We start from the raw sequence: 15,013 nt of genomic DNA on the forward strand, positions 1-15,013 counted from the left end.
AAGATGTGCACATTATTTCTGATTCTCTGCATGGATTGTTTTGAAATCTACTCAGCTCTGCCCGTTCAGAGATTAGACAGGTGTGTCTCATTTGTTTAAGAGTGGTCAATCTGAAAAGTCTGTTCACATGAGAAGAGTCTGCGATATAGGGATCATTGTTATCTGAATAGTCATCAACCCTATATGCAAAGCATTACAGTAGTCTAGCCTAGAAGCTGTATAAATATGAATACAGGATAGTAGATCTGCATCTAATCTGAAAAACTCTCCTACTAGTTGTTGAAAAGCCCTTCAGGTTACTGCCACACCCTGTTAGAAAGTGTCCTAAAGTGCACTGAGGAAGGAAGAGCCACTCCAAGCCCAAGAGACTATACTCCTCAGTGCTAGATAGACACATGCATTGCCTGGAGCCTGCCAACTGTTGCTGAGTTTTGCTTGTTTACACCCAGAATGCATTATTCCTAAGTTTATTGTCCTACCAAGAGTGAATCAGCTTAGTCATAGCCTGAGTTTAAAAAGAAAGAGCATATTTGTGGTTTCTGGCCTGTTTAGTTTATAAAAACATCTTACTGCAGGGGTGTGGACAGAAGGAAATTTTGAAGAGCGACTTCAAGTTCTCACAATTTGGGGGGGGGGTGGATAGAATGTCGCCATTTTGTGAGGCTGGGAGATACAAGTTATTTGGTTTGGCAGAGGAGGGATTCAGTCCAACATGAGGGGAACTCTTAAAATGCTTATGGGAGGATCTGCACCACTATCTTACGTAATAACAGTTCACAGATGAACCACACTAGCTGCATTGTGGGAAATGGCAGGTTGTACACTCTGTACACCGCTGTCCTGCTCCTTCAAATATGTAACTTGTGGAACCCCTCAAACAACAAAGAATCTAGTGGCACCTTAATGAGCCCTTTCTCATGAGCAGTGAGAAGGGGCTACAGGGTTTGTGGGGACTGGGGAGGAGGTCCTAAAGAGCTTATCTCCTCACAGACGGAGGTGGTTTTAGTTTTAAAGTTTAAAAAACAGAGTTAAATTCCACCCCCCAGGTTTAAAGTTTCAATTTTTTTTCCATATGACCAAAACTTGCTGGGGGAATTTTGCTGCCATGGGCAGTTGCCTCTACTGCCTCTCCTTTGATCCGCCAGTGTTTGGAAGGAGGTTCCAGTGTGTTTGGTTGTGCTTACACCCAGCCTATAGGACTGCAGCCTTATAACACATTTGACAATTTATTTCGAAACAGAGCCAGGAAATGCTGATGGCAAAGCAAAGTGCAAGGCCAAAGAGGCCAGCAGGGTGAGCAGGGGATTCCTTTTCAGGAACAGGAGAAAAAGGTGATGAGAGGCTCTGGAGTGGGTCACTTTCCCAGGCCTTCTTTCTCAGCTTTCAGAGAATCATCAGCTGCAAGCCCTTTTCCGCATGTTGATCTCAAGCTGGTACTTCTTTATGGGCTCATAACCAGAAATCTGAGGTGAGTGACCACTAAGGATACATAGGACAATATCTTATGTCAGAACAGCATATGCCTAAATAGAGGCACTCAACTGAAATATTGTTTAAATTCAAATCATTGAATTATTAAATCATTTCAACAAAATAGAGTGTTGATAAATGCCAAATGTGCAAATGCCTGTTGTGTTGTGTACTCTCTGGCACCAGCTCTCCAAAATCTCAGGTGGAGGTCTTTCACAGCACTTGTTTCCCAAGACCCTTTTTAATGGAGATGCTTTGACTGAACTTGGAACCACATGCAAGATATATGATCTTCCACTGAGCTCTGGTTCCTAACTAGAGTCCTTGCACAATGTGTAAAGTAAACAAAAATTGTACGTGGCTAGGAAAAATATCAAAAAGCCATCCTCTTATAATGCCTTTATTAGTTCTAGCCAAAATGGCAAATCTTTCACACACTCTAGAAGAGCTGTTCATCCCCTGCAACTGGTATTCAGAGGCATCTTGCCTCTGAGCATGAGCCATCAGACTAGCAGCCATGGAGAGACCTGTCCTCCATGAATTTGTCTAAGCACCTTAAAGCTATCCAAGCGGGTGGCCATCACAACATCCTGTGGCAGAGAGTTCCATAGATTCAGAGGTGCACCAAGGTAATAGTGGAGCCTGGACCACAAGGCCTTTGAAGGCCCCCACTCCCCTGCAAATTAAGCATCATCATGCTTGGCTCGGTGACCACCACCACATCACAGACTAAAGAGGATTTGGGGGGCGGGGGCAGGGGCTGTGGAGGCCTGGGACTTCAGCCCCAAAGTCCAGGGGTAAGAGCACCTCTGCATAGACTAATCATGCTCTGTGTCGAAAAAGTACTACCTTTTGTCAATCCTAAATTTCCTGGCAGTCCATTTCATGGGATGACCCCTGGTTCTAGCATTGTGAGAAAAGGACAACCATAATTACGTAGTACCACAATGATGCATACACTGCATAATTTCATAGAACTCTTATGTCTTCCCTTAATCTTTGAAGAAAGGGCAATTTGGGGCAGGTTTATTTTTAGAAGGGTTTTTTAATCAGCCTGCATGTTTGCACACAAAACAATAAAGCTGCATTAAAAATGCAAATAATAGTCGTATTGTGTATTGGGTGTGGTCATTTGTGGTATGGCCATGGGGACTGACATGGATGCTGGAGCGCATCTGCACTTCTGAATTTGTGACTATACCACTGTATGTGAAGCATTGGAGGTCTAATGGGTAGCAGGGAAAACCAGAAGTTGTCATTTAGAGTATGAATGCTTCGTTCCGATGGCGAAAACTTCCTTACTCTGCAGCTGCAACAGACGAACTGTGGCAATTCTAGTGCACCAGAGGCTCATAAACTGAAGAATGGCAACACTAAAGCAAGTATATACTAACATTTCACAGAAAATTCTGAAGATAAAACGGGCAGCGATTTACTAAGGACAGGTACCATAAAATAGGAACTACCTGGGTAAATAGAGTAAAATGGGAAACATGACCCGACATGACCCATGGTGCTCTTCAGAAGTTTGTGTCTAGAAACAGAGCGACGTGGGCATTCTGCATGGTGAGGCGGTCGCTTTGTTCTTATGGTGTTGTATATATTATAGATTTGAGTGTCGCCCTTTGGAACTCACAACTGTTTGATCTTACCGCTCATTGTTGTTTCTTTGCGAGATTTATGTGCCTTCGTGCGCGCATGCCTGCTGGTTTGCTTGATCCGCCCACGGCAGATAACACTACATGCATAGTACGCTCGTCTGTACACGAAAATATATGCCCCAACAACACATAGGGCTGCGAGATCTTTCAGCCCTATGGGATGTTAATCTCTCTCTCGCTGGCTGATCTAGCTGCCACAAGCACAAAAACGAAAAAGGACGAGAATTCGCGGAAAGGAAACCCTTCGCCGCGGCCGCCCCCCACCCCCACCCATGGCAGGCCACACCCCTCACTCCTCGTAGCTGGCAGGGAAGGCGGCTGGGAGCGGAGGGAGGCGGTGCAGCCGGGCGGCCATTTTGTGGCGCTGCTCGGTCGCTGGCGCTGGGCTCGGCGCTGAGAGCGGGGGCCGAGTGACGCGCTAATTTCTTGCTAACCCCTTTTTCCTGTACAGGCCCCTCGGTAAGAACTTGGCGCTCCTCTGGCTGGACTCCTGCCTCGCTGGGGAGTGGGAGGGAGGCCGAGCTGGCCCGGCACGGCCGCGAGAGCAGCGCGGCGCGTCCCATCCCCCCCACCCCACTCTCCATGGCTACACAAAGGCGGCGGGAGGGCGGGAAGTAGGCCGGAGAGGCGCCGGAGCCTGGGCGGTTTCTTAGGCCTCGGCCGCCCATCCAGAGCGTGGCATCTTTAGGTGTTTTAAGACTCAGAAGACATTTAGTACCGCTGCGGCCTTAGAGGCTGGGCTCTGTGGCTGCGCTTGAGCAACGGCGCTGCTGGTTCGGGGTCAGTGGAGAGCTGTCTCTGTGCCCTCTGGGGTTGTGTGTGGCCGCTTTTCTTTGGGGGTAGGTGAGTATGTGTGGTTGCCTTCGCAGGTGTCCCTGTGCAGCCGGGCTCCCCCGATAGCTTGCCTGGACACCGGGTCTGGTGGCGCGGCCTGGTCCAGTGAGGAAGGTGTTGCCCGCGCCCTCGCGAGAGGGAATGGGGGCGGATGGAAGCCTTGTTTCGAATGTAAAACCAAGATGGCCTGGCTCGTGGCTGCGGGAGTCCCTGCATGGGCCGGAGCTAACGCAGTGCTGCGCCCGGTTCTTTGGAATGCGCACCCGGAATGAAGTTTCGTCTTTGCTCAGATTCGAAGTGATATTGGCCTTAATAGGATCAACCCGTTATTTGGGGGTTAATATATAGCAGCATGTTCCCACAGGGTTTTCTTCTTTTTCTTCGTGTGTGTGTATGTTCTGTGGTCTCAAAGCACGCACTGACTGCCATTTTGGCGTGAGGAAAGTACGAATCGTGAAAGTTCTGAGCCCTTCCTGGGTTCAAAAACTAAAGCTGTGGCATCTGGGTAACAAGAGGCGTGTGAAATGGGGTGTTGGTGTTTGGATGGCTGAAAGGATTTTAAAGAACACATTGATTGGTTTGTTCGTATATTTGTGCAGAACGTGGCCTGGTTCTTTCTTAGAATAGTGGGAAGGTTCTGTTTTGTATCTTTAGTGGACTAGGTATGTCCACAGGGTTATACAAGCCTGTCCATATGATACGGGGAGATGGCTTGGTAAATTGTGTACAGTTGCTGATTTTTAAGTCCATTGTACTGTAGCTTCTGGCTTTTCTTTTTCTAACCTTGATTGAAGTGAAAAAGCCACTCGCTTTTTGAATGATGCAATTGTTTGGTGTAAGTTTCTGAGACTTGTCCAGCAAATACATGGGGAAAAGGGATAGAACTATCAGTTGGCTATAGAATAACTCCTATGTAGATACACACAAAATACTTTTTTCAGAACTTTTCAGAAATATATAGGAACATTGGCTTTGTATGATTTACTACAGTTATTGATTTCTTACAGTTTTCCTTCCCCATTCCTTCCCTAGGTAAGCATAGTAAGCCTTTGATCTTACCACTTATTTGAAAGAGCGCTCCCAGAAAGTGAGATGCTGCTATGTACCTTAGAATGTTTTGCTACTTATGAATGAAAATGAGGGGCTTATCCTACTTTGCATAAGGCATTGATATACATTTTGGACCTCAAATATGCAACTTGTTAGAAGCGAGTTACCTTGTAAAGAACATTTAATTGGCAAAATAGGAGTAATTATGAGGGACAAACTAATATGGCAAAATGCTACAGCATCTCTACTACTATGTTGTTTCAAATGGCTTTGACTTGACCAGTCATTAACAAGTTTATTTGGAACTATTGCATGCGGTATAAATAACAGAAAATAGGGAAACTGGAGTGTTTTGACAATTTCTGGTATTTAAGGGAAATGTCAACAGGAGTCTAGTTTGGGCATTCTTGTGAGTGTGTGTTGGCCTCTATGCCCTGTATTGTCAATTTGGCAAACTTTTAAATAGTACACGGAAACTAAAAAGGTGATAAAAATAGCAACATGGAATAATTATTTTGTGTAACTGAAAATGACAGATTTGAAATTCCAGTTTACTGTTGTCTGTGCCAAAACATTCTCATACAACATTTTGGGTCTATGTATTTATACATAGCTTTTTGGACATGTGTTTGTATTTTGGGTTTTCTAGTCAATTATCTGATCTTCAGTCCTTGCCTGTGGAGATTAATGTGTTTAACTGAGATTCTATGTGGGAACTCACCTTTTTAAATTATTTTGCAGTGTTTCTATTGTACACTCTTTGAAAGCTTTTGTTTTGATAATCTGTGGTCAGCAAAGAACTCCCCCCCCCCCCGCCTAATACTTGTTTAGGCACAATTACACACACAAACTGGTTGTAGCACTGCCTGTCAGGCCACTCTGAGAAAGTAGTAAGCAATTCATACTCAATTAAGTTTTTGTGTGTCTTGCTTTAAATGGAAGGTACAATCAGGATTGGTAGATACAGATTACCAGATAACTTCAGTGTGTTATGTGCAGGCACTAATGTGTATATAAACCTACTGAATGTTAGAGACACTTTGTGAAATAATGTTTGGGATGTGCAGAGCTTCTAGAATCATATTGTTCTGTCTGAAACAAGTATTGAATTGATCTTGCATTTTGTAGCTATGAAATAATGTGATAGGTGCTGCTCAGAATAAGAGTCTACAGTATTTTGAATTTGATTTGACTTCAGTGGATGTGAAGGGATTCTGAACAGATGTCTTTGTTTCTAGAAGTCTTTAATGGGTGAGAAGGCATGGCATTAGAAAAGGTCAGAGTGATTGTCACCTCTTGTTTTCTTGGAGAAAAAGTAATTGTGTAGCCTCTTAAAATCAATATTGGAGAAACTGGATATTTGAGAAGAGAATGCAAATTGGAGTGGTTAAAACTGTGTAACGTTTGTGTGTGTGCTCATGTTGAGTACTAAAATAAAAAATATATAGCTAAGTGGAGTAAATGAAGTTCAAAGTGTAGTGATGAATGTGTCTGTTTCATACACTCTCAAACTTGTGCTATGCCATGTGCTAGAGTGCCATATGATGGTCTTGGCTCCAAACTTTCTTAATACACAGTTCATTGTGAACTGCTTACCTGTGTGTTGCCTGCATTGATTTTTGCCTCCATTTATTCTTTATTGCAGTCTAAAAGTTGGTTTTAATTGGTTGCCCACAGGATTGACTTGGCTTCTTCTCCTTGTTAAGGAAAAAAACATCTCTCTTTGCAGGTAAGAGACTTTGAAGATATTTACGCTTATTGAGCTCACTTGGATAATTCAAAGTACTCTTGAAGATTTTTTGCCAACAAAAATCCAATATTAGAAACTATCTATGTAGAGGGTTCTGGATTTTGGGGGGTGGGGTTATATATTTGTAAAATTTTCTGTTAGAATTATTTCAAGTGGCTGTGTATTATAGTTAATACAGTGATTTTAAAAATACCTCTACAAATCCAGTATATAGCAAGTATCATGTGGGTAGCATCCAAAGTTTTAAAAAATGCAGTTAGACTGCTTCTCATGCAGTGGAAGGGGGCAGTTTGCAGATTTTGCTCCCTGCTCCCACCCTGCATAAATGTACTCCTGCAGATTTGGAGATCCCAAGGAACATACTTTCAGGAGGCACAGGTGGTTTCAGAGGGAAGGGTAAATAAAAGAAAATTACTCCATCCTAGTTGCATGAGCAGAAGCGTTCCTATCACACCTACCTTTTACTCTAGATACTTCCTTGTATTTCTAGCCATCTAGATTTAAAGAGAGAATAATAGGAAGATAGGAAGCTGCTTTAGATTGAGCCAGACCCTTAATCCATCTAGCTCAATATTTTCTACACTGATTGACAGCGACTCTCCAAGGTTTCTGACAGAAGTCTCTCCTAGCAATACCTAAAGATGGATTAAACCTGGGACCTTCTGTATGCAAAGCAGATGCTCTACAACTGAACTATGAGCCCATCCCCTAAAGGGAATGATTTACAGCAGACGGTGCACACATGTAGTCAATCATCTAGATGCAAACCAAGGTTAAACCCCTTTTAACAAAGGGGACAATTAATGCTCTCTATTACAAAACTGGCTTAATACCATTAAACAATGTTTGTTTCAATGGTACTTCAGTGAATTTTCTTCTCAATTGATGTTTAGCAACTAAATGGTCTTGCATAAAATTCTAGAATTGGAAGGGACTTTAGAGGTCTTCAACCCACTGCTTCATGCAGACATCATACAGCATCTCTGAGAGGGCTGTCCATCCTCCTTTAAAAAAAACAAAAAAAACTTCTAGTGGAGCATTCTTGAACAACTCTTGGTAGGAAATTCCCACTATTCTGCATCTGGAGCTTTGATTCCTTCTTGATTATAACGGTGCTTCTTTCACTTTTAGTCTGAATAACAAACATTGGCTTGTTGATACAAATCAATATTAATTAGCTGATGGAACATTCTGTCAACATCCTATTGATTTTCTTGAACTGTAGTATTGCACTGCTCAATCTAGGTAACTGTTTATAAGAATGCTGGGAGTGGCTGTGTATGGGCAGCCGTTCTTTCTCAAGCTGAAAAGAGTAACTGCAGATAACCATACATTTTTCATAGTTTTGTTCAGTTTAGGCAGTTTTATGATAGATTGAAAGAACTATGGTCTTAGAGATGATAGCTGCAGAAAATGATTTTCGTTCACTTCTGTATTTCAAAACATCTTTACCCTGGTCTTCTATCTCAAACATAGAGCAGCTAACAATACATATCAATACATATAGTATACTATAAAACAGCAAAACAGATAACCATATTGTACTTAAAACAGTTAAGCAGAAAGGCCAAACAGTCTTTGCTACTTACCTGTACTTATGTTGCGGAATTTTGGTGTCGCAGCAGATAAAGTCCTCCTGGCCCTCATGTCCACCACCATATATCCCATGGAAGGGGAACAGGGCCTCTGGTAACAGTATCGGTGTCTGCGTAAGATGAAAAGGGTGGTCATAAGGCACTCAATAATTTAAAATAATAGAATCTAGTCTTCTGGACTGGCTTGTCTTGAAACTGTTTGTGGTTGCAGAGAAAGTTTGGCTATAAACACAGTAGTACTGCTTTCTTAGATGAAAACTTAATCCCTGGCTAGAGGTAATTTGGAAACCCCACACAAAAATTAGTACTGAACAAAGTACTGGTAGTGGACAGCATTCACAGCTATATAGTATACAATAGCAAATAGGATAACTTGACACCCAAGGACACACGTTTGTGAAGCGTCTTAAACCTGCATTCTTTTTACTACTGAATATACTTTTTTGGACACTGGATAGATTTAAATAAAAACTTAATTGTGCAAAGGTTTCATTAATAGCAGCTGGACTTCCTTGATACTTGGATAGTCTGTAACTTGGTTTACAGCCCCTTTTGGTCTTTATAGGTATTAACACAATTACTTTAGTCTTATTATTTATTAATATCTGTGTTTTACTGAGGGCCAAGCTGGATGCAACACAGAATGCTCCATGTCTGCAACCCAAACATATTTTCTGTTTCAAAATTGAAGAGTGAAGGCATTTTAACTCTTTGTCTCTGCAACAATTCCCAACTTAAAATTGCCACCTTGCCTGGTAAATTTTCCGCTCCAAAACCAATAGCAGCTTAGAGGAGGCAGTTTGGATTATGGCTGCAGCACTGCGGGGAAAGATTTTAAACTCTGCTCACCCTGGTTCACCTCTGCTCATCAGGGTCCCTTTGGTGTATGTTGAAAGGGAAAAAGATGTTCGGAGTTAGGACCAGACGTGGCTGGTGTGCGTGTGTGATGTGCGCACATGCACTGGCCACTTCCAGGGTGGCAAGGAGGTATGCTGTTGCCCCGCACCAGTGGTTTTGGAGATTGCATTGGCAGGGGAGGGTGAGCACCCTCCCTCCTCCTTAAAGGTCACACACACACACCCCGAACCGGCTTGAACTCTGGTGGTCTGGAAAGGACCGCGGAACTGGTCCGTGCATATCCCTAATAGTTGCTTGGCAATATGTCACTTACTGATTGGTGTCCCTTGTGTTCTCCAAAGTGTGGCACCTGCATATTTCAAACCTCTTTTAAGATTTTTTCTTACTGAAGGATAATTATTGTAGTAAACCTACAACTTGGTAAAACCAGGCACAGAATACTGCAAAAAGAAAAATAGCATCACTCCTGTCATGTTGATTCTTGGCAATAATATGCCTCCATATTGAAACAATATTTAATAAAGCTATCCAGTATCATGTTTTGTCAGTATAAACAAAATGAAAGAATCCCATTTAATACAGAAAGCATCTGGCTTGGTCACTTTTTGTGCTAACTTTAGTTGATTAATCCACGCCCCCCCCCCTTCAGCATCCCATTCTCCGTATGAGATGCCATAGATAAAGGTAGTGGGTAGTGTTCACAGCAGTGTGTATGAAACTGAGAGTTAGCTGAAGCAATTTCCTTCTTTCCATCCTTGTCCCTGCAGCCCCCAGAGCTGCCAGAAAAGCAGTTCCTGAGGGTCAGGGGTCTCCCCAGGTTTCCTCTCTCCTCTTGCAGTCACTGGCACAGCATCCTATGCTATTGTCAGTGGTCCTTTAATACTTGGTGACAATGTTTCTGCCTGCAGGAGGGTAGTAAGGGAAGAACTGTTTTCTCTAACTCTTCATTTCATATGCATCACTGTGCTGTCTTTCCAGTGTGCAATTGTTCTGTGCCTTGCTATTGCAACCAATAAAATGATCAATCCTTTATAGGAAAGTTCTTGGAACTCCTAGAAGACAACTTCTTGAGCATGTTAGTCTAGGCTCTGCTCAGTATTTCTAACATTGCAAATTTCATAAAAGATCTTATTCCAGAAAGACAGTAACATCACATGTTCATTATATGTGCTATAGAGTACCCAGTACATTGCAGCACCTATTTGAAGGAATAAGTATTCTGTGTATGTTTAATAAGAGTTATGTGCTCTCAGAAGTTGATTTTGAACGCTACTTCAGATTAACACAGATAATTTAAATGAACACTTAAACCAAACATGCTTTCAGAATTCTGATGTAATAACCTGATCTATATTGGTGTCCTTTGTTTTATCTTACAGTGGAAAACTGTTTTGTAAAATTTAGGCTATATGAAGTTATACTTCATACTGTTTTTTCTTGGCAGCTTCATTGTTTCAGCTTAAGTTCTGACTTAGAGTTTCTCTGCAATCATAAGATGACTTGAATCAAACGAAAAAGGAAGGTTCTTCAAACAATTGCTGAACTTAAAACAAACAAACCGTATGCTCTTGTGTGGCCAAATATACTTCATGCAACTGTGCTAATCAGTGATTGGAAGAACATTTTCTTAATTTTTCTGAATTCTTAAATTTTTTTGGCACTTGAAGTAAAATAGAACTTCTAATGTATTTCTTGATTGTAAATCCCCCCCCCTCCCCGGTGGAGATTCTAGCCCTGTTAATGTGGACAAGTATATAAATGTATTACATAGCTGGGCCAGAGGGACAGCTAATTGAACACTAAATGCTGGAACTGAATTGTACATAAAACTAGCTTTGCAAAAGGAGGGAGGGAATGCTACCCTGGCTCCTTGCTGACTTAAAACACTCTTTAATTTCTTTCTTTCTTGCAGTGCCTAGGAATTCTAGAGTTTTCCATCCAGCCACTAAGCCATGTGCGCTGGTTGGTGTAATGAATTAACTGAACTATAAAGCTGCAGAGGAGGGTTTTTAAAAAGTGGAGCAGGGCAAGGAACAGAGCTTGAAACATTCCTGGTGTGTGTGATTTCAAAATAATGATTTAGTTTAGTGTGGAGCTGTAAAGTAAAACTTTGATGCAAATCCGTAAAGAGTTTTTGCATAGAAATTAAAAAACAAAAACAAAACCTGACATAAATGCAAGAATTTTGCTTCCACAGCCATTGAGTTAAGATTGGCACAGCTGAAGCTCTGACTTTTCCCAAGGGATTTGTCTTGACCATTTTGTGTTTTGTACCAGTTCTTATCTGAGGTTCATACTAACAGGCTTTAAATGCTTAGTACTGAAACTTGGACATCTTGATACAGTTTTGCTTTTAAAGTACTCTTTGTAGAAAATGCTACATGAATAAGGATCCTAAACTGTAAACCTATTCAAGATCTTCAGGAGCATTTTAGCATAGTAGTGTCTACGTTAAGCATATGGTGTCATCAATAGTCTGACCTAGACGTTGCCTTTTCTCATCTGCAGGTGTGTGTGTTTCAGCGCAGCATGGCTGTGGTCATCCGCTTACAAGGTCTCCCAATTGTGGCGGGGACTATGGACATACGCCACTTCTTCTCTGGATTGACCATTCCTGATGGGGGCGTGCATATTGTAGGGGGTGAGCTGGGTGAGGCTTTCATCGTTTTTGCCACTGATGAAGATGCAAGGCTTGGTATGATGCGCACAGGTGGTACTATTAAAGGGTCCAAAGTAACACTGTTGCTGAGCAGCAAAACTGAAATGCAAAATATGATTGAACTCAGTCGCAGGCGTTTTGAAACTGCAAATCTAGATATGCCGCCAGCAAATGCTAGCAGGTCTGGGCCACCACCTACTTCTGGAATAAGTAGCAGGGTGACGCTTCCTACTACAGTACCTAACTTTAACAGCCCCTCTTCTAGTGTAGTAACTACAGCTACTTCTGTTCATGAAAGCAACAAAAACATACCAACATTTTCCACTGCTAGTATGGGGACTGCACCTCCTAATCTTGGTGCTACTTTTGGAAGTCCCACATTTAGCTCCACTATACCAAGTACAGCATCACCAATGAACACAGTACCACCTCCACCTATACCTCCTATCCCAGCTCTGCCATCCCTGCCCCCAATGCCTTCTATTCCTCCCATACCTGTTCCACCTCCTGTACCTACACTGCCTCCTGTTCCCCCAGTTCCCCCAATACCTCCAGTACCTCCTGTGCCACCTATGGCACCTCTGCCTCCTTTATCAGGGATGCCTCCTATGAATCCTCCACCTGTTGCACCTTTGCCTGCTGGAATGAATGGTTCTGGAACAGCAATGAATATGAGCAGCAACTTGAATCCAATGTTCATGAGTCCCATAAATCCTATACAGATTAGTTCCCAAAGTAGTGTGAAATCGCTTCCTATAAATCCAGATGACTTGTATGTCAGTGTGCATGGAATGCCGTTTTCAGCAACAGACTCTGATGTCAAAGACTTCTTTCATGGACTTCGTGTGGATGCAGTGCATATATTGAAAGATCATGTTGGACGAAATAATGGAAATGGATTAGTTAAGTTTTGTTCTCCTCAAGACACCTTTGAAGCCTTGAAGCGAAACAGAATGCTGATGATTCAGCGCTATGTTGAAGTTAGTCCTGCAACAGAGAGACAGTGGGTGTCTGCAGGAGGCCATATAACATTCAAGCAAACTATGGCTCCTTCTGGACAAAACCATCCTTCTCCTCAGACTCTTTCCATGTCTAAATCTCCAAATGGCCAGAAAAGGTCAAGATCCAGATCTCCACATGATCAGGGCTTCTGTGTTTATTTAAAAGGTCTCCCCTTTGAGTCGGAGAACAAACACGTAATAGATTTCTTTAAAAAACTAGATATTGTAGAAGACAGTATTTACATAGCTTATGGACCCAATGGGAAAGCACTTGGTGAAGGTTTCGTTGAGTTCAGAAATGAAACTGATTACAAAGCAGCTTTATGTCACCATAAGCAGTACATAGGAAATCGTTTTATTCAAGTTCATCCCATAACTAAAAAAGCTATGTTGGAAAAGATAGATATGATTAGGAAAAGACTGCAGGCCTTCAATTATGACCAGAGAGAAATCATTATGAATACAGAAGGGGAGACTGGACCTTCTAAACTATGTGCACATATATCCAATATTCCCTACAACATTACAAAAATGGAAATACTTCAGTTTCTAGAGGGACTGGCAGTAGAAGAGAACTCTATTCAGATTCTTGTTGATACGAATGGGCAAGGCTTAGGACAAACGCTGGTCCAGTTCAAAACTGAAGAAGATGCTCGTAAGTCTGAGCGCCTACATCGAAAGAAATTGAATGGGAGAGATGTTGTGCTAAGAGTGATTTCCCTTGAAGAAATGAGAGAAATTGAGAGAAATCCTCGCTTTCAAGGGAAAAAAATGTTGAAAATGCCACTGCAGGGGAGTACAGCAATGCCAGGATTGCAGAATTCTGGTGGGGATGAGCATTCTTTCATAGGTAGTAGCTCGAAAGATGCAAACAGTGGTCCTCCTTTTCATTTCCCCAGTAAGTTCAGTGGGTCTAATGCATTTGGTCCGCCTCTTCCACCTCCAGGAATAGGGGGAGGTGGTTTTGGTGATTCCAGGCCTGGAATGCCTTCTATCGGAAGTAGTGGTTTGCCTGGCCTGCCGGGTTCAGGAATTGATGTACCAGGATTTGGAGGTGGGCCTAGTAATTTAACTGGGCCATCAGGTTTTGGAGGGGGCCCTCAGAACTTTGGAAACGGGCCTGGTAATCTAGCTGGTCCTCCTAGTTTTGGTAGTGGACCTCCAGGTCTTGGTGGTGGACTTGGACACTTAAGTGGACCTCCAGGGTTTGGGCCTGGACCAGGAAACTTGCATATTACTGGGCCACCAGGGTTTGGAGCTGGTTCGGGAAAGCCAGGGCCAACTGTCATTAAAGTTCAGAATATGCCCTTTACTGTATCAGTGGATGAAATTTTGGATTTCTTCTATGGTTACCAGGTAATACCAGGTTCAGTGTGCTTAAAATATAATGAGAAAGGTCTGCCCACAGGTGAAGCAATGGTTGCATTTGAGTCTCGTGATGAAGCAATGGCAGCTGTTGTTGATCTGAATGACAGGCCAATAGGCTCGAGAAAAGTCAAACTTGTTCTAGGGTAGCTGGTAATTTAAAATGTTTGTAGAGTAGATATTAGTGCTGTGATTAATGCATTCAGACTGTTTATGGTAGTTCAAGGTTAGAACCTATACATTGTTTAAATTTGAAATTTGTTTTGATAAAATTGAGAACACTGGTTTAACTGTCTACAGAACAATCACTGCAAGGATAGATTTGCAGTTGTTCTACCAGTACAGATATGTGGAGAAGAGGTATTCTCACCAACAGAAACCTTTGTTAATGCTAAATTGGCCATATAATGTTTATCAAGGAGTCTAGATTGGTTTTATGAAACTTTGAATGAAGAAAACTGTCATGATGAAGTTAGTGATCTTTTAATGGGTGGTATTGCAAGCCATTGTAAAATAGAAAATAGCTATTCCTAGTTTTGGTCAAAAGATGGCTGAATTTGCTTTGTTTATACAGGTCAAAATTTTTCATTTTAATTTTACTTTGCAACTGAATAAAGTCTCAGTATACACAGATGGTTTATGTACCTTATTTTTTCAAAGATTCTTGGTGTATGGACAGTGAAATTATGCATATTGAGAAACGTTTAGCCAGTTTTCTTATATGTGAACAGAACAATTTGTAAAATTCCAGTTTTTTGTGGAATAACTTT

General features: G+C 42.1%; 1 protein-coding gene and 1 long non-coding RNA gene across 9 annotated transcripts in view; one reads left to right on the plus strand and one right to left on the minus strand.

Moving 5' to 3' along the window:
* Positions 1-1,213: 1,213 nt before the first annotated feature.
* On the minus strand, positions 1,214-3,686 carry LOC128322030 (uncharacterized). The gene is made up of 2 exons (XR_008305480.1): positions 3,123-3,686; positions 1,214-1,479 (listed from the first exon to the last, which is right to left on the minus strand). It is a non-coding gene; the product is annotated as an uncharacterized LOC128322030 (long non-coding RNA).
* The window catches only part of LOC128322029 (RNA-binding protein 12-like), an 89,140-nt gene continuing 77,397 nt past the window's right edge, over positions 3,271-15,013 (plus strand). Inside the window, exons 1-3 of one of the 8 annotated variants that reach the window (XM_053242716.1) lie at positions 3,271-3,590; positions 6,661-6,744; positions 11,727-14,381. In XM_053242716.1, the coding sequence (XP_053098691.1) occupies positions 11,748-14,381 (2,634 nt within the window). In that variant the 5' untranslated portion in view covers positions 3,271-3,590; positions 6,661-6,744; positions 11,727-11,747. Of the gene's footprint in view, positions 3,591-3,736; positions 3,975-6,660; positions 6,745-11,726; positions 14,382-15,013 lie in introns of those variants that run through there. The other 7 variants (XM_053242710.1, XM_053242711.1, XM_053242709.1 and 4 more) reach the window with 7 other exon arrangements.

Source organism: Hemicordylus capensis, chromosome 4, assembly GCF_027244095.1.
Source record: "Hemicordylus capensis ecotype Gifberg chromosome 4, rHemCap1.1.pri, whole genome shotgun sequence".
NCBI classification, from domain to species: domain Eukaryota; kingdom Metazoa; phylum Chordata; class Lepidosauria; order Squamata; family Cordylidae; genus Hemicordylus; species Hemicordylus capensis.